General features: G+C 36.5%; 1 protein-coding gene across 1 annotated transcript in view; it reads left to right on the top strand.

The window, feature by feature from the left end:
* The window catches only part of LOC113398714 (hemicentin-2-like), a 50,905-nt gene that overhangs the window by 14,598 nt on the left and 11,419 nt on the right, over nt 1-24,888 (top strand). Inside the window, exon 3 of the mRNA XM_026637603.2 lies at nt 24,170-24,380. Coding sequence (XP_026493388.1) covers nt 24,170-24,380 — 211 coding nt within the window. The remainder of the gene's footprint in view (nt 1-24,169; nt 24,381-24,888) is intronic.

The raw sequence follows: 24,888 nt of genomic DNA, 5'->3' as shown, positions 1-24,888 counted from the left end.
TGGGTTAAGATATCCTCTCCCTTTGAGGAGAAGGTATGGAGCAATTTCCACCACGCCGTTCCAAGACGGATTGGTAGATACATATGTGGTAGAATTTCGTTGAAATTAGACACATGCAGGTTTTTTCGCGATGTTTTCCTTCACAGCCAAGCACGAGATGAATTACAAACACAAATTAAGCACATGAAAAATCAGTGGTGCTTGCCTGGGTTTGAATCCGCAATCAACGGTTAAGATGCACGCGTTTTAACCACTGGGCCATCTCGGCTCTTATTTCTTGATAACGCGTGTGCAAAATTAAATGGTGATCATGAGTTAAGACGTAGAAGCGTAACAAATAAAGAAAATAACTTTTGCATTTATGATATTACTCAGGATGTAATGATATAAATGTATTTTTAATCAATTACCGGAAAGGTATTGCGTGCTACCTAATGACGGTTGTCCGCTTAACATAACATTAAGAGCCTCGACTGTAGCCGAAGAACAACACTAAAAATCATCTGATCGATAACCACTCGGAAGGTATCACCTTCATAATTCACTCACAAAACTCAAAAATTCCTTCATATGTCTATCTCGATAAAGCTTAAAGTCCTACCTTAGACCATCAGGTCTTATATGCCAAAATAGAATCACCCGGCAAATGGAAATGACCGACTGGTGAGATAAATCTCAAAGCCTGTACCTAAATTAACTTTGGCCAATCATGAGTCCATGCTTTACGCAAATTCCATCGACGAATTAACGAAATTTCATCTCAATGGGATGATATTCCCTATGCGATTCGTCCAATTCAGTTCAACAAAGAAACTTTAACTTATGTTTCTTAATTATATAAATCTGCTTACAATAACAGAACGAATGTGCCACAAAAATACGTTAAAATTACGTATTACGTATAAAGTGAGTTCATAAACGACCACTCATATTGTGGTGGAGGTGCAACGTAGGAAAGACGGTTGGCAATTCTATATCCTACTGGAATACACTGCGCTGATTGACACTGATGATGATGATGAGTTTTTAAAGGTCCATTATGTCCGTGAACTCCAGCGGCAGATGTAAGGCGCAAGTTATCGAGGCTTTGCGCCGTGCTAAGTTCAAGTTTCCATCTCTTGGAGACCTGGATATATCCAAGAGGTGGGAACTGGGAAGACTCCAAGACGTTTATTTTCACTACGTATGACCGTGATGAATTCGAGAAACTGCGTGATGTTCGTTATCTTACTGAAAGGTAAGGTACCGTCCCAAACATGAACCTCTTGACGAATGGAGAAAGTTTCAAACCGAGATTCAGTGTTTAGGTAGATATGCTGAACATCAATAAATAATATTATTTTTATAAAATAAGTAATAACGAAAATGCCAGAATAGTATTGATACATCACTATATACATACATATTTAGTGGTGTAGCATTTTTGCATATTAGCATTAATTGACCGACACAGCGATGTGTAGAGGACCGTCGAGATATTATTTACTTGATTTGTTCAAATACGGCAACTACCGCAAATATCAAACACATATTTTAATGCACTTATCGGTAAATGTGCGGTTATATTTACACATCAAAGGAGTCAGACAAGCTAAATATTTGCCTGATTTTGCTTGGACACGTGGTTTGCTTAGCGACATCGCTCCGCACTGGTGGATAAGCAAATGTTCTGACAAATTGTATTTTCACATATACAGCTATATTTCGAACACTTTTTTTAAACATAAAAAATAAGAAAATAAAAGAAGATCCACGGTATGTGTGGATTTAAAAAAATCACGAATGATGCATCATTTTTGATCAATCAGTTAATTAATATCATCGATCTCAATGCTAATTATGCCTAGTGTCAAGTCGATATTTAAGGGACTGAAGATCAAAGAAATATTTTATCGACCTTTTAATTACGAATACGAAAATTCTTTGGCCACATCTCCAGAAATAAGGGCCGGACCGTACGAGACTTTTGAAAGGAATATAAGAAAGACGATTGGCACGACTACGAAAAGTGAAGAAGACGTACATATATGTTTAATAAAGTTACATAATACCTTTTTTATATAATAACGACCACATACATATATATCTGCTAAATAGTGAAAAGACGAAATGTATTAAAATCACTACTTCCAATGTAACATGTCTCAAAACGAATGTACTTTTAAATTGGGAAGCATTAGATGTTGTAGAAACCACAGTATTACAATAGACTCTTAACTCCAATGGGACCCTCTTATAAATAGATTGACGAATATACTCAGCTCGCGGTATAAAAAAAAATAGACTTTTGACTGACGTTGATACGACTCTCCTAGTGTATTTTAGTTATTTTCACAGTATAATGTCTTATGGCATTCTGCTCTGGAGTAATGCAGCCGATATTAATTCCATTTTTACAAAGCAGAAGAGGGCTATTCGTGCACGTAACCTGGGCCCAAAAGTTTCGTTAAGGTGTAAATTTAAACAAATACAAATAATGACTATCGCTTCTCAATTTATTTTCGGTAATGTTATGAATGCAAAAACATAAATGATTTTTTCAGTAATTGTGACGTACATACTATTAACACTAGGAACAAGAATAAACTTGTAAGTGTCCAAGTACCCAGTACACAGGGTTAGTAACTCTTTTGTGGGGCAATGTATACGTTTGTCCAACAGGATCCAGGAAAACGTTCAAAAATATTCAATTGTAGAATTTAAAAGAATCGTTCAAGAACGTTTATGTGCTAAAGGATATTACAACACTAATGACATCTTAGTTGATTGCACACCTTGGGAATGAGATGATCGCGTCCAGTCTGTTTCAAATAACGAAAAAATATTTATTATTATTGGTCTATCTAGGTCCGAGGTTTTCAATTCCAAACCGGTGGTAGATTTTAGACTTTGACTATATTACAACCATAAACGTTACGTATATATATTTATATAGCATATAATTATGGCTCTAGTGGCCTCTTATCATTACGTACTATATTTATTTATACTATTGTATACGTAATTAATGTACATATATATTTCAACTTTTAAATACTAGATGGCGTTACGTCAAATTGTAGATAATTCTAAATCGCGATGGCAAGATTCGCTAATTGTTTGCATATAGCATTTGGGAATTTTTCGAATAAATATGGTTACCAGTGGCACCTAATAGTTTTATTAGTAAAACGTTAGTAAAGTGGAGCATCCTTGGGATTGACTGAGCTAGTTGTTCATGGTCCTTCGAGCCGGATAGTGTTTTATCAGACATAACCAGGAGGAAAGTGCAAGTCTTCGGTTACGGAGCAAGGTGGATCGCCGCTACAACCGCAAGTTTGACGGCTGAACCTTTGCTGCTGCTAGCGAGTACCTAGGAGCGGTACTGTCAAGAATACATCGACGTAGTTGCCCAGGACCTTACTGAGACCCAGTGAAGTCAACGCGCTACGAGCTACCGGGAGTGAGTGGTGGTCATCGGAGCCCTACTACTCCAAAGGGAAGCAGGAAGTTTGGAATTCACACCAATATATTGTGGATAGAGTGAAGTAAATATAAAAAGTGAAACTGTGAGTACATTTAAAATTACATTAATTTGAAAAAAGAAGATATAAACTCAGAAATATTTTATGAATTTACTTAGTATTCTTAGTATTTAATAAATTTAGAAAAAAATGTATATTTTACTTAGAATAATTTTACAAAAATATAATGTACTAGGAATCCATGTTCGATTTCAGTTTGAGCTATTGTAATACTAAAACACTTAGAAATAATTTATTTTTAGTTTATTAAAATGGAATCTCTAATCAACTTTCAATATGATTTATGTTCGCGTATGTGTAAATCAAGGTTGAATTTTAAGAAAAGCCCTAAAGACCGGTTAACAAAGGCTTATATAGAAGGAAAGTTAGAGGCTATTGATCAATTGTGGCTTGAATTCTTATGTGGTCATAAGGATTTAATGAGAAATTACGAACCTAAAATTTTAAATTCTTCAAATTATGTAACGCATGATAAATATAATGAAACTGAGGAAATTTATTTGGAATACAAATGTGAATTAAAGTCTTAGTTGGTAGAATTTAATATGACACAATGTGGAAGTGGAGCTGACAATGTAAGCACAAGAGCTGCTCAGGTGAAATTACCCAAAATTAATATTCCTACTTTTTCAGGAGTTTACTCAGAATGGGCCTCTTTTAAAGATCTTTTCAAATCATTAATAACTCAAAATGTATCCTTAGATAATGTACAAAAGTTACATTATTTAAAGGGACATCTTGCGGGTGAAGCGGAGCAACTCTTGAGGCATATGCCAATTCAAGAGTCTAATTTTGAAAGGTGCTGGCAGTTACTAGAAGAAAGGTATAACAATAAAAAATACATCTGCCACCATGTTTTGAAACGACTCTTTAGCCAAAAGAATATATCATTCGAGTCGGCGAATGCATTAAAAGATTTAGTTAATACCACTAATGATTGCCTAGTTACTCTCAAAAATCTGGGCATAAATGTAAATAGCTGGGATGTTTTAATAATTCATATCCTTACTTTGAAATTGGACCCAGAGTCTCGACGTCAGTGGGAGTTTAGTGTATCATCAAATATTTCGTCAGACGAACTTCCCACTTATACCCAATTTAAAGAATTTTTAACAAATAGATTTCGCGCTATCGAGTTTTTGGGCCCGGTTTCAAAACCAGAAAACAGATTTCAAAATAATTGTAAAGTAAAAACACTTCATGTTGCAAGTTCTGTAACATGTCCGTTCTGTTCGGAAGGTCATAAATTAAGTAAATGTAAAATGTTCCATAAAGAAACTGTTGAATCTCGTCGAAAATTTGTTTATGACAATAATGTTTGCTTCAATTGTTTGGGAAGCAATCACTCTGCCAAGGAGTGTCGGACACCTGTTAGGTGTAGTATTTGCAAGCGGACTCATCATTCGCTATTGCATCCTAAGGGTGCTAATTCATCTGAGGTAAACAAGACTGAGTGTGTTGTTAATTCTTCAGAAGGTACCACAACCTCATCTTCGAATGCCTCTCCATCATCCTTTATGGTGTCTTGTGTTGCAGCCGGTAAGAAACAACAACAAGTGCTACTTGCCACGGCTTTAGTCAAGGCTATTTGTAGGAATGGTAATGAGTACAGCATTCGGGCGCTCCTAGACCAGGGGTCGCAGGCTTCATTTGTAACCGAATCTACGGTACAATATTTGGGTTTAAAGAAAACTGTTTTCACCAGTCAGATAGCAGGGCTGGGAGGAAATAAGGCAATAGTTTCTAAGACTATGGTCACAATGGAAATAAAGTCTCGGTACAAACCAGATTTTAAAATTTTAATAAAAGCACACGTGTTAAAGAATATAACCTCTCTCTTGTCAACTAGAAGAGTGGAAGCCAAAGAATGGCAGGAACTTGAAGGTTTAATGCTAGCTGATCCGGAGTACTTTAATTCAAATCATATCGATCTTCTCTTGGGTGCGGACGTATATGGAGCAATTCTGCAGGAGGGTATGAAGAAAAATCCAGAAGGAACGCTGATAGCACAAGCAACCAGTCTCGGCTGGATTCTGTCCGGTACTGTAAGCTGCAACATCAAGCCCTCATCTCGTATAAGTGTAATGCATTGCTGCGAAAGTGAGGATTTATTGAAGAAATTTTGGGAAATTGAATCAGATGTTCCGAAACAAAAATCCAGCATGTTTACAGAGGAAGAAAGGCTTTGCGAACAACTTTTCACTCAGACCACACCACAAAAGAGATCCCAATGGGCGGTATATAGTTCGGCTGCCTTTCAAAAATGGATATCCCGAAGTCACAGGATCTAGAGACATAGCCGAAAAACGTCTTAAATCGCTAGAAGTCAAGTTCAGCAAGGACCCGATTCTGAAAACAAAATATCAGGAGGTAATAAGTGAATATCTTAAGCTGGATCACATGGAAGAAGTACCACCAGAAGATATAAATAATCCTAAGGCTATATACTTACCACATCACGCCGTTATCAGAAATGATAATGAAACTACGAAGGTCAGAATTGTTTATGATGCCTCCTGCAAAGGCAAAAACAACCTATCACTCAATGATCAGTTGTTGGTTGGACCTACCTTGCAGCCAGAGTTGCGGCATATAATCATGCAGTGGAGGTGTTCACCAATTTGTATGTCAGCTGACATCGTAAAGATGTATCGGCAGGTTAAAGTGGAAAGGCAAGATGCAGATTGTCAGAGAATACTGTGGAGAAATAATAAAAACGAGCCTATAAAATATTATAGGCATACTCGAGTTACTTTTGGCACATCTTCTGCTCCATATCTAGCAGTAAAGGCTCTTCAACAAGTTGCTCGTGATCATAGTACTGATTATCCATTGGCAGTTGAAAGAGTGTTCAACGATTTTTATGTAGATGATTTTATGACAGGAGTTCAAACCTGCGAAGAAGGTAAACAAGTATTTTTGGAAATGAACGAACTATTGGGAAAAGCAGGGTTTTCATTACAAAAGTGGAATAGCAATGATGATAGCCTAGTAATGGAGATGAATCAAAAGGAAAATAGGGAAAAGGATATAAAGGAAGAAATAAAAATAAAAGAAAATGAAATAACAAAAATTTTGGGACTTACTTGGAACCGCAGTGATGACATCTTCCGCTACGCAGTAAGCCTTCCTCATTTGCAGCAACCTGTAACGAAAAGAAAAATTATATCTGATATTTCACGACTCTACGATCCACTTGGGTGGGTAGGGCCAAGCATTATCATAGCAAAGGTAATGATACAAAAGCTGTGGTTGGCAGGATTGGATTGGGATGAGGAAATTCCAGAAAATTTATTACAAGAATGGTTAACTTACCGTGAAGAACAGATTTTATTAGGCAATATTCGCTTACCAAGATGGGTGGGGATAAAGTCAAATGATAATCTAGTTGAATTACACGGATTTTGCGACGCATCCAAAACAGCATATGCAGCAGCAGTGTATATCCGTGTAATTGACTCTGAAGGAAAGGTCAACACGTCTTTGGTTACTGCTAAAACAAAGGTGGCACCAGTAAAGCAGGTCTCAATACCTCGTTTAGAATTATGTGGAGCTGTTTTGCTTACAAGATTGATAATCGAAGTTGCAAGAGTCATGAAAATTGAAAAACACAATCTTCATGCGTGGACTGACTCCACAATTGTACTTGCGTGGCTAAATAGTCACCCAAGCAGATGGAATGTTTTTGTAGCAAATCGAGTGTCGGAAATATTAAGTAGCTTAGATCCGCAGACGTGGTGTCATGTGACTTCGAAGGAAAATCCAGCTGATTATGCATCTCGAGGAATTAAACCATCTGATCTGGTGAATAATGAGTTATGGTTTCATGGGCCGAAATTCATTTCTTGTGAACCCATTATTTATCATAAACCAAAAGATTTTGAAACTGAATTAGAAACTGTAAAAGTGCATCATGCTACTGAAGAGAACTTGGGCTGGACTAAGTTTTCGTCCCTTACCAGAACAATCAGAGTAGTCGCTTATTGTAGGCGATTTATAAATAACTCCAAGGCATCAAATTATAAATTAAATACGTCGTATCTGACAGCTAAAGAAATAAAAGAAGCTTTGAAAATATGCATTATAACATGTCAAATCAGCAATTTTAATAAAGAAATAAGCATTATAAGAGAGAAAAAGAACTTACCTAAGAACTGCAAAATCCGAATGTTGAACCCATTTCTGGACAACGAGGGCATATTAAGAGTGGGAGGAAGGCTGAAATTTTCGTCGTTAACTTTCGACAGGAAACACCCTATCTTAATTCCAAAGGAGTCTCATTTGGCGCAACTTATAATAGCAGACGCTCATAGACAGACGCTGCATGGTGGGCCACAAATAACATTAAGTTATATACAGTCAAAATACTGGATATTATGAGTCAAACAGCTTGTAAAATCGTATTATCGCAAATGTGTAATATGTGTTAAAAACTCAGCCGTTACCAAACAGCCTTTAATGGGTCAGGTACCAGCAGCGCGAGTAACACCAACTCGACCTTTCAAAAATTGCGGCGTAGATTACGCAGGTCCGATCCTAATAAGAACGAACAAGGGTAGAGGTCATAAATCGCGCAAAGGATATATTTGTTTATTCGTTTGTATGGCAACACGGGCTATACATTTAGAGTTAGTAAGTGATCTTACATCCGAAGCGTTTCTACAAGCATTCAAGAGATTCGTGGCAAGACGTGGCCAGTGTACGCATCTATGGAGTGATAACGGAACGAACTTTACTGGAGCGTCAATCGAGTTAAAGAAATGTGGCATATTTGAGAAAAAACATATGGGAGAAGTCGCTGAATCATTAGCACACAATAACTGCGAATGGCATTTTATACCGCCTCACTCACCTAACTTTGGAGGACTGTGGGAGGCCGGTATTAAATCGGTAAAATATCACCTAAAACGAGTTATTGGGAACTCAACATTAACTTTTGAAGAAATGATAACAGTGTTAACACAAGTGGAGGCGTGTCTTAATTCTCGACCAATGTCAAGTATCAGCGACGATGTTAATGATTTTGAAGTGCTAACACCTGGACATTTTCTAATCGGAGAACCTTTATTGACTGCACCGGATTACAATTTCGAAGAACTATCTATAAGCAGTCTGAGAAGATGGCAACACACTCAAAGAATGTTGCAAACCTTTTGGCGAAAGTGGTCAAAAGAGTATTTAAATCGGTTCTTACAACGCTATAAATGGGCTGTTAATAACAATCCTCAAACTAATATCGGGGACATCGTTATAATAAAGGAGGATAATTTACCTCCATGTCGCTGGCTCTATGGTAGAGTCATAGCTACTCATTCTGGTGCAGACAATATTGTCAGAGTAGTTAGGCTTAAAACTAAAAATGGAATATTAAAAAGACCAATATCAAAGTTGTGTTTCTTGCCTGTAACAAAGAACTAAAATTCTAACATTATCATTTTTATTAGTTCTGTTTGTTTTATTATTAAATATTATTATTAATATATGTTATGTTAAAGGACAAAGTTGCACTTTGCCCTTGGGGGGCGATGTATGTATACGTAATTAATGTACATATATATTTCAACTTATAAATACTAGATGGCGTTACGTCAAATTGTAGATAATTCTAAATCGCGATGGCAAGATTCGCTAATTGTTTGCATATAGCATTTGGGAATTTTTCGAATAAATATGGTTACCAGTGGCACCTAATAGTTTTATTAGTAAAACGTTAGTAAAGTGGAGCATCCTTGGGATTGACTGAGCTAGTTGTTCAACTATATTTGCTTTTTTATAAATGTATTTTTTTAATTACTTGGCGTAGAATGAGGTATACATCTATTGTACAATATTTTTAATATTTGGTATAATAAATTAAGTGGCTGTTTGACCTGCCTTCTTATATAATCCATTTTCACGTTACGACCTCTATAACTATTAATTAAATATGATAACGTTTGACGTTTGATTTTGACTTCAGTTTATGACAGCCACAGTTTATATTTCAATTGAATTTGAAAGGTATTGAGTTCGCCTAGGGTAAAGGGGATCATTATAAAAGGGATATCAAAGATATATCGTACATATTATGTTAATTTTAAACCGTATGTACCTCAAACCGTTACGCAAAACTTTTCGAAGAACGAAACAAATCACCTCGATCGTCTCGATCATGCTTAAATTGGGTTGTGTAATTCTCATTAACATATATCTCTTTGAATATGATAACCCTCTAAAAGCCGACGGATTAAGTCTACTTAAATGCAATAGGTCGATTTTAATGGCACCAATAAAACCAGTCTTGTGTCCAGCGGTTTCTTACCATTTTAATTCATCAATTCGCCTAGTATCCTTTTAGTTAAAAACCAGTTGCAGCTACCGGTTGTGCATTTTAGGTGAGTAACATAACGATGGTCACTTGATTAGTGAAGATCTGAAATCTTTATAAGATGTTCGCTTTTAATATTCGTTTACTGAAAAGTTACCTTTAAAAATAGGGAATATTGCATTCAAAGACTGAAAAACCATGTATCAAATATAAACTTTAATTATTCTGTGAATTAACGGCAAAAATAATATGAAAATTTGAACCACATTGACGATACTGTGAATAGATAAAATGGTGTTTCAAAGGAGCTAGTAAGATATTGATTAAGAGTAGCTTAAATCTAACTTATTAATAACCAAAGCCAACATTCATATACATAGCGGTTACATTATCTATTTACATGTTCATCGTAACGACCCATTGAATTAAGGCTTCGACACCAAAAACACACGTGTAGAATATTATATGGGATATCGATCAAAAAACCAGGCCGGAGATTGAATACTATCTTTAGCAATAAATTCATATATTATTTTTCAATACTTCTCTTTACCTTTTGTACTCGTATTGTTATAAGACTAACATGGACATTACTACTTTGTACTTATATGTTATTATATTTAATAACACATAATTTAAGAATATTATTTTTAATTTGAATTAATCTTATATATATATATATATAATACCGAGCAGCCTCGCAAAAAGCCGTGCCTTTGGTTAACAGGGCACGTTCGTTGCAAATACCTTACGTAGATATAACCTCGCGTAATTTTGAAGAGTTTTCAAGCCTTAATCATAGCCACAAATAACAAACTGTGCATAAGCGTAACAGCCGCTTGTAAGTATAGAGTCTTTTGCCCAGCCGTGGGAAATTTACAGTCTACTAAAAAGAGAAGGTTTGAATCTTAATCCTCCACGCTGATCCTATACAACTTACCTGACACCTACAGATTTTCCGCACCGCTGAGCACGAGGCGCATTCCAAGCATAATTTAATATTCTGATCCAAAAATATCAAGTTATAAAACCGTTGAAGATTTTTAATAAAAAAGTTCGAAGAAGATGAATTGTATACTGTAAAATGAATCGTCTCTTTATTAATTTTTTCAAAAATATACGACGGATTTGATATCAACTTAGGCTGATATACATGTTAGGTGTTACTGTGTTTATTGTTTTTGTCAACCGTAATACGAAAACATTTCTAAACGGATGAGTTTCAGCTACTCCTGTTTGAAATAATTAAACATCCTCATTGGATTCTGATACGCTGAAAATTTTAATCTTTATATAATATATATAATAGTTGGCGCGTCCGCGTAGTGATAGTACTCATGCTGGGCGGACTGATCAATTGGGGTCATATTAACTCAACAAATTTGTTTTGTTATGAGGATGGAGGATATCTAGGTGAGGCTCTGATACACGGCGCTAGAGTCAATATCAAATTTTATATTTATCAACCGAAATACCTCCCATTCCCAGTATACGTTGGCTTATTGACATAAAAACACCAAACCTTGTTTGGTTTGCTCGCAGACGGTTTGTTGAACTGCGGTCGAATGTTTCAAAAGTTTTGTTATTCTTATAAATAACATTTTAAAATGATCGACTGAGATAAAATGCACCTAAACCAGTTGGTCTATAAAGATGAAATTTTGCTCAGGATATCCTATTGGAACCGAAGTGAGCAGTAACAAAGGACTTGGGTGTGCATCCGTTTCGTCGATTGATCTGAATTCTGGCATACATACATATATATTTCGACGCGCTTATATATTATGACGCATGTGAGGCAATATACCCGACTTTTGAAGTCAAATCAAGAATAAATATATCTATGTTTCTCACATTTATGTTATAAATATTGATCTTAGACTGGCTGCTAATGCCTCCCCCTTGCTCTCAACTGCTTCCGCCCATCTATGAGTAAGGTAAACTAGAAGATCACCGGCTGAGCGACCCCGACGGAAACCGTACTGACGGTCGCTAATCAGCTGGTACTCCTCTAGGTACCGCAGGAGCTGGCAATTTATAATGGACTACATTACCTTGGAGAACAAGGAGGTGATGGCTATAGGCCTATAATTGGACGGGTCTGTGCGGTTGCCCTTTTTAGGGATCGGATGCAACAAGGCAGTCTTCCAGGAGTTCAGAATGACGCCGAATGCATAGGATTGCCGGAAAAGACGCGTTAATACCGGCGCCAACTCGGGAGCTCAAGTCCGTAGCACGATTGGAGGGATGCCATCGGGTCCACTCGATTTATGAATATCCAAGGAAAGAAGTGCTTTACGAACTGCATTTTGCCGGAATTTAACCTCCGGCATCGTGGTATCACACCGCGGGATTGTTGGTGGTGACTTTCCTCGGTCATCCAGAGTCGAGTTCGCCGCGAAGAAAGAGCCTAAAAGATCAGCTTTCTCCTTCGCTGTATGGGCCAATGACTCACCGTCTCTGTGCAAAGATGGAAAAGAGGGCTGACAGAAATTCCCTAAGGCAGCCTTAGCGAGAGACCAGAACGCATGTGTTCCTGAAGGGAGGCGCACCAATCTCTCGCCAATTCTACCAATGTACTCTGTCTTTGCCTTAGCAATCAAGTTTTTGAAGGATCTAGAGGCAGAGTTATATTCCTTTCTGAATGCGCTGGTATTTACATCACGAGACGCCGATGCGTTAGCCCAGTCTTAGTAACGTTCCCATTTTCGACGTGAAGCCGTTTTGCAGAAACGACCAAACCAGGGCTGGGACTTGCCACCGATGGGGACCGCAGAATACGGAATGAACAGTTCCATACCCTGAAGTACCACATCGGCGACAGAGTCAGCAACAACGCTCGGATCATCCGGCGAGAAACAAACCTGCCCCCATGGGTAGGATGCAAAGAAGGACCGCATCCCATCCCAATTTGCTGACTTGTAGTGCCAGACTCTGCGGAAGCCCACGAAACGAGGTCGTAAGTACCGCGCAACCGGCACTGTACTCCGGACGAGACAGTGGTCCGACGAGCCCAGAGGGGGATCGACGATAACCTGGTAGCCATCCGGATGGGAAGTCAGCAGAAGGTCCAACAGGGAGGGTATATGATCCTCCACATCTGGTATTTGCGTTGGCGAGGTGACCAGTTGTGTCAAATCATATGCTAAAGCGAAGTCGAGAACAGATCTACCCCCATGATCAGTAGTGCGTGATCCAAGCCATTCGGCATGGTGGGCATTAAAATCGCCAAGAATCTGCGGATGGGATCTGCTACAGCACGGAATCTGTAGTCATTTGGATGTGCTCAACCAGTCGGTCGGTTTCGGCATTACCGCTATCCTTCAAGGCTGCCGAGGCGTCGAGAGCAGATATCATCTCTGACGTAAACGCACACCCCAGCTCATGGTACAAAGGAATGTTCCAATTTGTACCCGGGGTAAGAAAGAAAAGTCGTATCGGCAGTAGAGGATATCTGGGTCTCGGTAAAAAAGAGCAAAGCCGGCTTCGCCATCTCAAGGTGAAAGTGAACGGCGTTCAAGTTGGAGTTGAGTCCCCTTATGTTGCAGAAGTCCACAGTGTGGGTGGTAGGGGTTGCCTTATGATGCCTGCTCCGCTTGCCCCGAACAGTGGCGAGCGCAAAATTGCTCCCCCCAGAATTTGGAGGGCAGCCTGGGCATCTCTGCTCAGGTGGTGTACGTCCTGAACATGGATGCCCAGAGAGGGATTCTCCACTGCAGTCGCTGATGGTACCCTCCTGGGGTAATGAAACCAAATTCAGCACAACCATTATGTTTTGGGGGAGAGGGAGATCGGGCCTCCGGGACTCTCACATACCGGACGAAACGCGGTAGCATAGCTACCACTTTACGCTGATTTTAAGTGAGATAGTGGTACTTCCCCGGGCGTGCCGGCCCATTCGGCTGCAACCCTAAGGTATGCGGTGTGGCACTACCACTAGGAAAGTATCTTAGAGTAATGCTCAAATAATGGAATAGGTTAAAAAAACTGCCATTTATATATGGTTTACTTGTTCACAGGGCTCTGTGTAAGCCCGTCTGTGGAAGTACCACCAACTCTTCAAATATTCTACCGCCAAACAGAAATATCTAGTATAATTGTGACTTACCCTAATGAGCTAGTAGTAAATACATGCACAAAGGACATAACATCACAAAACAGGTTGCGCATACGTTAATATTTCTTTGACGTAAGGAATTGTCAACATTTCTAACAGTGCCAATGATAATGAGCAGTGGTGACCACTTACTATCAAGGTGCCTTTGTTACCTCAATTTGCCCGTCCTATCTATATATCATATAAATTAAACAATAGAACCGAATAGACCAACAATTGGCCGACTCCACAATTAAGGCAGAATTATAATTGCACAGGTAGCACAAAATAAATTTTACACGTATTTTGAATGACGTATTCGTTAACAATCAGAGCTGTGGGCTAAATTGAAACTTCAATATTCATCTTAGAAGAGAGTTAAGTGGGAGATGACATTTTGTTATTTCTGATATTAGAAATATGTAAATCGGTATTTAGGCTTATTTTAATAAGTTAAAACAGTTGTTAAGCTTTTGCTAAATTCGGTATTAAAATGGGTAAATTTAGGGATGAGTTACACAGAGAGTGTGCATCTACAAGGTTAAATATTACACATTAATTGATTTTAAGAATTTTCTGTACTATATTCTAGTGCACCATAAAGTATAATAAAATGATGTAGGTAGGTGATGGAAGTGGTGGTGGTGGTTAATATTTCTGACGGGATTTGCCAACGGGTAGTCGGTTAATCATAATATATTTGCAACTGTAATGAAGAAGTTTCTTCTTTATAACATAAAGTATACGCGCGAAGTGTCTCGCTTCATAAATCCTCAGTGCACTGTCATATATTAAGAGGCTCTTTTATGTAAACATAAAAACAAAGTTGATGACGATATAAAATCCCCGCCTTAATTTATGCTCATACTCATGCCTCGCTCGATCGCAAACTTCTGTATTTAGCATAAGATAATACTGAGCTGGCTATGAATTGAGGTCACGATGAACTCCTTGAGGCACAGCAAAATGAGCTTGGTGAAATATTGTGAGAATTGTACAATAAATAAAATTCATGCGACATAATTCTTTTCTTAAGTGTATTCATGTTTTGAAATCATATGAGAACGCGATGTGATTGCAACTTTTCTATTTTCTTCCATAAATGGTGCCATTTTATTTACTATCATTACATTCCCTATTTATTCATATATTACATAGTATAAAACGAAGTCACTTACCGCTGTCTGTCCCTAAGTATGCTTAAGTATATCTCTAAAATTACGCAACGGATTTTTTAATAGATAGATTTATTCAAGAGGAATGTTTATATGTAAAAAACATGCACAACAAAGTAGAGGAACACTGATATTTTTTTTTGCGCTTACATTGCAAACGCTGGCTGAGCCCTACGAGATAGATCCAAATAATGTACTACAGTATTGTACACCTTAAGAAGGTCTTTAAAAAAGTCCACGATGGTATATGGTTATCTCTTTATCCCTAAACCCACAATGGCCATTTTTTTCCTTTAATTTTTAATAATTAATTGCTTATTTTCGAAGCGATTTTAAGCAATACAACATTAATCCTTATCCAATTAAGTACCTTAAATATTGTGCGTTTAATATAGATTAATATGGCCATTTACAGCATGTAATTTAAATGAATATTTTCGTAGATATTACAGATTTAAAACGCAGGGATATAGCGGTTTGTATTGTCTAATGACTGAAAAATTGTAAACGTTGCAAGACATTCTGTAGTATATTTAGTATCAGCATTACATCCGTGCGAAGCCGGGGCGTATTGCTAGTAAATTATATCCTACTCTCTACTTTGATGGTAGGGCTTTGTACAAGACCGTCTTGGTTGGTACCACCTACTCATCAGATATTCTACCGCCAAACAACAGCACTCAGTATTGTTGTGTTCCGGTTTGAAGGGTGAGTGAGCCAGTGTAACTACAGGCACAAGGGACATAATATCTTGGTTCCCAATGTTGATGGTGCATTGGCAATGTAGGAATGATAAATATTTCTAACAGTGGCATTGACTATGGGTGGTGGTAACCACTTAGAATCAGGTAGCCCATTTGCTCCTCCACCAATCTACATAATAAAAAAGAAAAAAAAATCATCCATCCATTTGGTGGTCCGTTTTGTTATAGTCTTTGGCTGCCGTGTATGCATAGAGGGGTTCTCAGATTTTAAGGCTCTAGGTTTTACGTCTAGGAAGTAGATCCTGATTAAAAATGAATAGACATATATTTAAGCGTTTCTAGATATTCTACCCCTAAGGGGGTGCATTAACGGTTGAAAGTTTTTATGGAAGTCCGTCATTTTTAAAGTTAGAAGCTAGTTGGTATTTATCATTCTTTTTTACTTATAATGGGGTTTTCGATGAACTAAAATTAAATGATCCGCCTTTAATAAAATGGGTTGTATAGAAATATTTTAATTAAAAAAAAAACACATATATTGCGGTAATCGATCAAACAGTGTCACAGTCCATTAACCTGAAACAGATTTACCAACATCAATAGTATTTATCAACAGTAGAGGCGTTAAAGTGAGGCGGATCTATGTCCTATGCGGTTTACATTAACGTCACTTTCTTTATTTAGCTAACTGTATTCCACTGTTAGACACAGCTGTCGGTTCTTTGTCGGTCCATACTCAGAAACAACGGGGTATAGTAAACAAAATAACGTTTAACCGTCAAATGTCCCACTGATGGGTTGAAGTCCTTTCCCATTTTTTGGAGAGAACGGTTAGATTTTATTCCATGCTTTACACATGCTTTATACAAGTGGCAAATCATCCGACGCTTATTAAGCATATGAATATTAATCGGATTTGGATCCACAGTCTTCGGTTAAGATTCCAATACTCTAACCACTGTACCATTCCGGCGCTTGTGATTGAAACGAACGATTAATGATGAATATTGATTCAAATTAACAACGAACTACTAGAATTAATCTGTATAATTACATTAAATAGTACAACAAAGTACTGGACCGTACTGTAGCAGTTTTTATCAGTCAAAAACATCAGACATTAAAAGCTTTAAGCTAACCACTAAAAGTCACGAATTCCAACCATTCGTTAAATTCCAAAATAGATTAAACACAAACATGAAAGCCTTATATAGCTGTAAATACGCCCATTATTACACCGAATAAAGAAACTAATTTAAAATATAATGTGGTATTTCAATTGCGACTTTACTACGGGGAATTACGAAATAATTTACTATTTTCATTTAAAAATTTATTATACTTATTTATAGAATTTATTATAATAAATTTATATTATTTCTTTTTAAATTTATTGCGCATACAATATATAATCGTAGCACAGGTTGATAAAGTTGCATTTGAAAGCCACAAATGAAACTTTATTTAGTGGATATACAGGTTTCCTCACGATCATTTCCTTCACCACAAGCACAAGTCAACGGTACCTAGACTCGAACCCATAAATTTGGGTTAAAACTCAAATGACTAAGTTGTATTACCTTCCGGGCAACTAAATATTAAATTAAAAACATATTTTTATCCAATCGATGAAAAATAAATGCGATCTACTTTAAACGATACGAATTCTTTATTATACGGTGAAGCATTGTAAGCTTCAAATTGACAATATTATAGTTTTACTGCCAAAAACGGAAATCGAAAACCTCAAGACCATTAGAATGTCAGACATTGCGCTGTGGTCGAACAATTAATACACTTTACCAATCTTATAATTTCGCAGACGAAGCGCAATGTGTGTTTTTTTATTTTTTATTACAATTTACGATTTGAAATTTTTACTACTCAACGCGTACTTCGATTCTTTGGCCACGTGGCTAGGTAGGAGGATAGCCTGGAAATACTTATAATGGTTAGCCACGTGGAGGGGAAGAGAGGTAGAGGAAGAGGGCCTTCCGGTGAAAAGACACAGTAGAGGCGTCTACAGGATCCTACGAATGACACAGAATAGGAATGCCTGGAGGAAGGTGGAGCGAAGTGTACAGGAGAGCCACACGCATGGTGGTCCCGACCCTCAGAAATGAGGAAACGACTAGGAAGAAGACGATTTGAACTCCACAACCTTAAGACATACCTCATGAACATATATTAATAGATAAAAAGACCAAAAATATTTGTTAAACAAATGTAAATATATTATAGGCATAATTTTGCAACCGACAAAACAACGGAATATAAGTTAAAAGCAAAAAGCTTGAGAAACTTTTACGACAATGATACAAGTTTAATGAAACAACATTATCATCCCTTTCAAGATAAAGAACCTCAAGTAGGGTTGCGAAGTTAAAGTTTAATATGTCATGTTTGTCTGCGATGTGTTCCGTGTGATACAAAATATATATCTGTGGGAATGAAACATTTTCGTCGCATGAAAAGGATAGAACGATAGGTCAATAGAACGAGCGAAAGAGAAAATCAATGTTCGATTCATTTGTCAGTTATAATATAAATTTAGTAAAAGAATTAAAAAATGTGCTGAAAAAAATGTCGCATCCCACAAACATGCAAATACATATAAAACGGATAAGTTTATTTATTTTTGAATTTGTCGATTTACGTCGTATCGCTTAATGTTACAATTATAATAATTTTATTAGTTAAATAAATTGTATGATACTAACGATTGTACCGCCTTTTGCTTGTTTATTTTAAAATACATTAATTTAAAACATTTATTTCCAACTAACTTTGACAAATTTATTTCATAAATAATTGTACATTTATGAAATAAATTAAAATTAATGACAAATATATTACAACTAGTATAGCGTGTTATTATTATTGTTGATTTATTTTTGTGCCAAACTATTGTACGATTTATTTAGAATTATAGAACGCCTTCCTTCATGATACTTATGAAAATTTTCGATGTTGACGAAAAGACGGTATGTCCCTTGATCTAGTGAAAAACTCATAGTGGACAGACATATTGCTGTCCATGAGGTCAGACAAAACCGAGCAATCGTGTCGCTAATGCTTCTCAGAGAGTCGGTGTGATGTGCCTCCTTCTATGAGAAGATCGATCGTTTGAAGCGGCGCTGAGGAGAACGGTAGCCGAGATAGCCTTGCATTGTCGTACGCACTTCCGAGGACTGAGTGAAGCTCGTATTAGGGGCTGAAGATAATCCAAAATGCATGAGTCGCAGTTGCAATATGTGGACGCGATCCCACCGCCTCTCCGATCCGTATCCGACGGTCTTTGTGGTGATTTTAGTGGGTAAAAAACCCATATAGCCCGTTTCCTGTTCCAGGTTGCCATAATGAACATTTCAAATGTGCGAAAAATAAGAGAGAGCTTATAGAGCTGCATAGCCCAAAGTTCAGTGTTCAAATCCCGAGGCTGTCTAAAAGTAATAGATTTGATACTCTGATCTGAATTTTAGAGACACCCCTACAGCCTCACCTATAAATGGATTCCGACTTTTTTCAATTATAATAATTAAACTTATAGGTTTGAAAAATGCACATATTTTGAAGCTTCTCATTTTTCTCAGAAACGACGGCTCCACACGAAAATCATATTAAATAAAAAATATATATCTTCTCATGCCTTACAACTTTCGTACGAAACCTTTTCCTCTGAGCACAGTAATATTTGTTCCAAAAAATGTGAAAAACTAGTATTCTAAATGTATCCGTTAAAATGAAATTTGCGGCAATTGTAGTATCACATTCGTGTTCAGCGAAAATAAGTGGGAATACCAGAAGGTAGTACAGGCTTTTATGTAACTATATACATAAGTATTAAGTTCTTCTGCCATAAATTTAAGTAGCCGGAAGTTAAAAAATCTGCAACGTTACAATCCCGTGACTAAGAAAGCGCGTAAGAGTTCAGGCCTTACGCCTCCTCCTCTAGTCGAATTGCCTTCTCATCGAATAAGACTTGGCGACACATTTGCGGATGAACGAATGGATATTTCATGTAATGTCATGCCAAAAAAGTGTTATAATAATATTTTTAACATTAAAGTAGAATCGAGTCAAAATTGTTTTAGTCATTAGAGAAAAATATTTATCTCTATGAAACGAGACTGAGTCGTGGGTACAGACTCAATGAGATTGTACCCACGACTGGTTTCAGTGTTATAAAAGCTTTTAAAATCATTTAAATAATAAGATAATACGATTCTAAAAGTATATTTAGACTGATATTTAGTTCATAAATATAAGTAAGTAACTTAAGCATTTAAACAATATTTTCTAAAGAAATAACTACTTCAGTTTAGTTGCGAGAAAGGATAATTTTTCTAGGGGTTTCCGGTGTGAGCGTTGACTGAATAGTGTCTAAATTGCTATTGAAGGGTTCGCCTTGCTGACTCATCTGAGCCGAAGATTGCGCCGATTCATACTAGAACCATTCATAATTTGAAGGATTGGGAATTAAAAATAGTAAATAAATACAAAAATATATATATTATTATATATGAGCCATCTGATGGGAATTCGTCACCAACACAGATGAACATTGGCGCTGTAAGAAATATTAAGCATTCCTCACATCGCCAAAGCGCCATCAACCTTGGGAACTAAGATATTATGATCCTTGTGATTGTAGTTACACTGGCACACTCACCCTTTAAGTATACCTATTTCGAGATAGAATTTAAGATGAGTGGTTGCTACTGTTAAACAAAATCAATTTAAATTGGACTATGTTATCGTAAAGACTCGTCGGCAATTGGTTTAATATTTTAACATAGTTCCGAAGGTCAAGTAAACAGTTCAAAAATTGATTTCGAAAGTCTATTTATATTCAACATTACGGCGAAAACAGCTGGCCTCGAACTGGCTTCCAAAATCATTAAGCCTAAGTTATTATATAACGTTCAATTATTTTTATTGAAAATTAACAGAACGGAAAATATTTATAGAAATAAAATGAAGTTGAAACGTAATTATCTTCGTTTGAGGTATTAAATCTAAAGTCAGCAATTGGTTTTCGGCTTTCTGCCTCACGCCGACATTTTTAAAGTCTTGTTTGTCGTCTTTTGTCTCTTTTCCTGCTGCTGACATCAGTAGTAGCTGCTGTATCAGTATATACAGTAACTTAATGTTTAAGGCAGAGATATTCCTCTAAATTCTTACTAAGCCTAAATGGTCCAATGGTAAAGATACCTGAATTTTAACAGAAGATTGTTGGTTCAAGCCACTGTATCTTCTTTTTGTTTTTCTTCTTGTTCGTCTGTGAAGGAAAACATCGATAGGAAACCTGCATGTATTAAAAACCTATTATCAAGAAGATTCCCTTTCAATAGTCCAGCTGTGTATATTGTTAAAAGTCGTTCTTTTATGTACTATTAACGGTTTACCCGAAACTGTACAACAATAATAAAAACATATTTCAACAATATCAATAAGTTATAGAAGGAATAATGTTGTTGGTTTAATAAAATCAGCAAGTGGTATTAGCATAAACATCATTACCAACACAAAAACTTCACTCATCTATTGAATGGGTTAAATGAGCCAGTTGCCATTGTTTTGAGAGTGGCCGCTGCTGTTGTAACTGGCTACGAGGATATTAAATAGTTGTATATCATACATTTACTTGTGTTTATGTTTTCCAACATTTTTGTAAAACTGACAATAAATAAGAATTTAACAATGCAATTGCAATTATTTGTCTCAGAAAATAAATTCGAAATGTCACAAAACATCGTTGCAGTTACTTTCTTTAGCACAACGAGCTTAATGCTGCTTGATCTAGGCTTGACCCATAAAAACTTTTGCTCGGAGCGAAAGAATAGTTTGTGAATATGCAGTTATACCCGGTTAGTTCACTTAGTTTCGTCGCCACGGAGCTTTTAAACGCGCCACGGCGAAGGAAGTTTTAAAAACTCGGGCTGAACCAACCGAATACAAATTCAAATAAAACTTCCGATACCGCCAATCCGAAGTGCCGCGAAGAGAATACATCACGAATTGTTGTATAGCCGCTCTCATGAAACCTGTTACTGTTTTTCATTCTTTAGGCTTTAGGCTTCTTTAGGCTTCAGGGCTTTAGAACTATTTCGAGATGTAGACATATTTTGTGATCCCTTTTATACTATATTCAAACAATTCTATATATTCCAGAATTTTAAAGACACAGCACTTCTACCATGAGTATTGTTGGATAATATGTCGTAATCGTGGGTATTTATTTAAGATAACAAATTTCAATCTTAATAAAAATATTTCTCTCATAAATCAATGTACTGAATTGAATATAATTAAGTTAAACAATTGAATTTTCCCATACCAGCAATATTACGAATGAAGCTCATAAAACAGGCTCGAGTGATTTTGTAATTGTCTGATGTTCGTTAAAGTACATTTGTTTGCTTTCCGGTTGATCTGAATTTCCTCGCATGACTGACAGTCCGTGCGAATTTCTTTCATATATTTGTTCTATTGCGAATCAATCACGCCTACAGCGAGTAGGTAATCCCTTTACTCAATCGAATGAACACACAGAGGTTTGGGCGTCGTGTGAGGAATTACTACACAATTGCCATGTTCTATACGTGAATGATTAACGGTAAATTTAAGGAGCCTAAAGTAAATGTAATCTTAGTAAACAAACAGATCACTTACCCAAATTCACTTCGTTCCAGATTTTATCCAATTAAGACGTTTAGAGCTGTCTTTATTGTCTTACGAGAAACTTTCAATCCGAGGACTAATTCCATTGTGCGCCGTCCAAGTCCCGTCTTAAGTGTGCCAGATTTTAAGGTGCTCTTAGGTACAACACGAGAGGTTCTAAACAACTTTACAATTACTTGTAATTGGTTCTTAGTCCCCGAGCTGACGTTGTTTCGTCCTGCCGGCTATTAAAATACTGAAAATTATTTATAAAACCGTTTATATTCTTATACGAGGCAATTTGGGTCTTTTGGATGACTTCAGCGTATAGCACATTTAAAAAATCTCTTTTTTTTTATTATAATGGCTTTACGTGTACCGTTAGTGTGAAACGTCTCAATCGTCTGTCTCGCTCACATTATGTGAACTGATAACAACTGACTGTTTTCAGTTCAAGTATTGATGCAATGTGTGTGTTATGCAAGTGTTTCAAGTTATGCTGATTTACATACTGCTTTACACTTACATTTAATATAGTAAGTGGTCACCACCACCACCGCCCATAGACAATGGCGCTGTAAGAAATATTAACCATTCCTTACATCACCAATGCGCCACCAACCTTGGGAACTAAGATGTTTTGTCTCTTGTGGCAGTAGTTTGGCGGTAGAATATCTAATGTGTGAGGAGTGAGTTGTACCTACCCAGACGGGCTTGAACAAAGCCCTGCCACCAAGTAATAATGAGAAACATGCTCAACTAAGTAACACGTTCGAAATAGAAAAAAAAATAAGAAATCAATTTATACAAGTCATTATTATTATTCTTCATAAGATTAACTAGATGATAGAAAATAAAATGTGCAGTTAATATTCAGTACCTAGCCTGCAGGATATATTGATTAATTGTAAAAAGTTAAATGAAAAAGAGTAACTACTGAGGGTGTTGCTGGTTCTTCACGGTAGATTCTAAATTCAAAATATCTAGGAGCCTTCTTAAATGTTTTGATTTGATTTAAATATGTAATTTCAATCTATATCTTACTTGATTTTTTCTAAAATTGAATGAAAATTGAACCATCGATTTGGTTATAATCTCGTTGCTATCTTTATGTTACTTTACGTAAACTTCTACGCCGAGAAGGTACATCTATAAAAGCGCGTGAATTTCAACCTAAGATTCACACGGGTTCAAAGCAAAACATACACGAATGAGATTAACACACTCCAACTGTATCCACGTTAAGAAAATAGACCTCAGACTGGCGGTGGGACATATATAAACTGTTACTTTATAGATTATATTAGGACCTACAGTTTGATTACTATATGGAAAATGGATTTGGTAAAATTTCACGGGTGGTTGCTTGCTCTAAGATAATATATAAATAAATAAAATAATATTCGAAATGTTTTTAGTACTATAGTTCCCCCTGTGGGTGGATGAGTTGCTAACATGCCTGATTGATACCAACATAACATGGATAGATTACCAAAAATACCAATCAATTTTGACGATACAGGTTAAGATAAATCATTTGGCGTGCGACGGCCAATGAGTCAACAGATAAACTCTCTTTTGTCGTACCTTTATGAATAAAATCAATTGGATGTAAAATCGGACGTTACCGAAGAGACATCGGGCGCAGCGTTTCTTGTTTTCGTTCTAGTAAACCATTATAATTATAAATATTGTTGCAGGTATCATGGATTCGTAAGCGAGACTTGCATATTCTCACCGTGGGAGTACACACATACAGCAGTGACGCGCGGTTCGCGGCCCTACACGCAGACGGCTCTGACGAGTGGACGCTGCGCGTGGCTCCGGCGCAGCCTCGCGACTCCGGCGTCTACGAGTGTCAAGTGTCTACTGAACCTAAGATCAGTTTATCGTTTCGACTCACCGTCGTTGGTGAGTATATTTTACAATCAAAAATAAAATGTTTTTTTTTTTAATTATAAATTATAATTCAAATAATACTTTGTAGATACAAATTCCAAAAAATGCAGACGTTTTTTTTTCAATTGGACTTTAAATGGGCACTTTCTTTCATTTTTTACACAGTAATAAATATAATAAATCCTTTCATTAAAATCTGAGGTTTGAACAAAGTCAAAAGACATATTTTAAAATAATTTGTAAGAGCTTTTAAGGGATAATACTATTATAAATCAGTTTAAGTTAATGTAAAGTAATTGAAGCTATTTTAAATCGACTTACACCGAAAGTGTTTACAATTTAAGAAAAGCCTTTCAGCGTCTTATCTGTATTTAAAAAGAGAAACGTAAATATTGTTTATAAATATTGTTAGATTTTGATTCAATAACAATAAATTAATGAAAAGATTTATATTCGTACTTTTTATTACGATTATTATTATATAGTAGTTTACTACTAAGAATTTAGACTAAAAGTATTG

The sequence above is a fragment of the Vanessa tameamea genome, chromosome 14 (genome assembly GCF_037043105.1).
Source record: "Vanessa tameamea isolate UH-Manoa-2023 chromosome 14, ilVanTame1 primary haplotype, whole genome shotgun sequence".
Taxonomy (NCBI): Eukaryota; Metazoa; Arthropoda; class Insecta; order Lepidoptera; family Nymphalidae; genus Vanessa; species Vanessa tameamea.
Note: the sequence above shows the minus strand (reverse complement) of the source record. Positions and strands in the feature narration are given on the sequence as shown.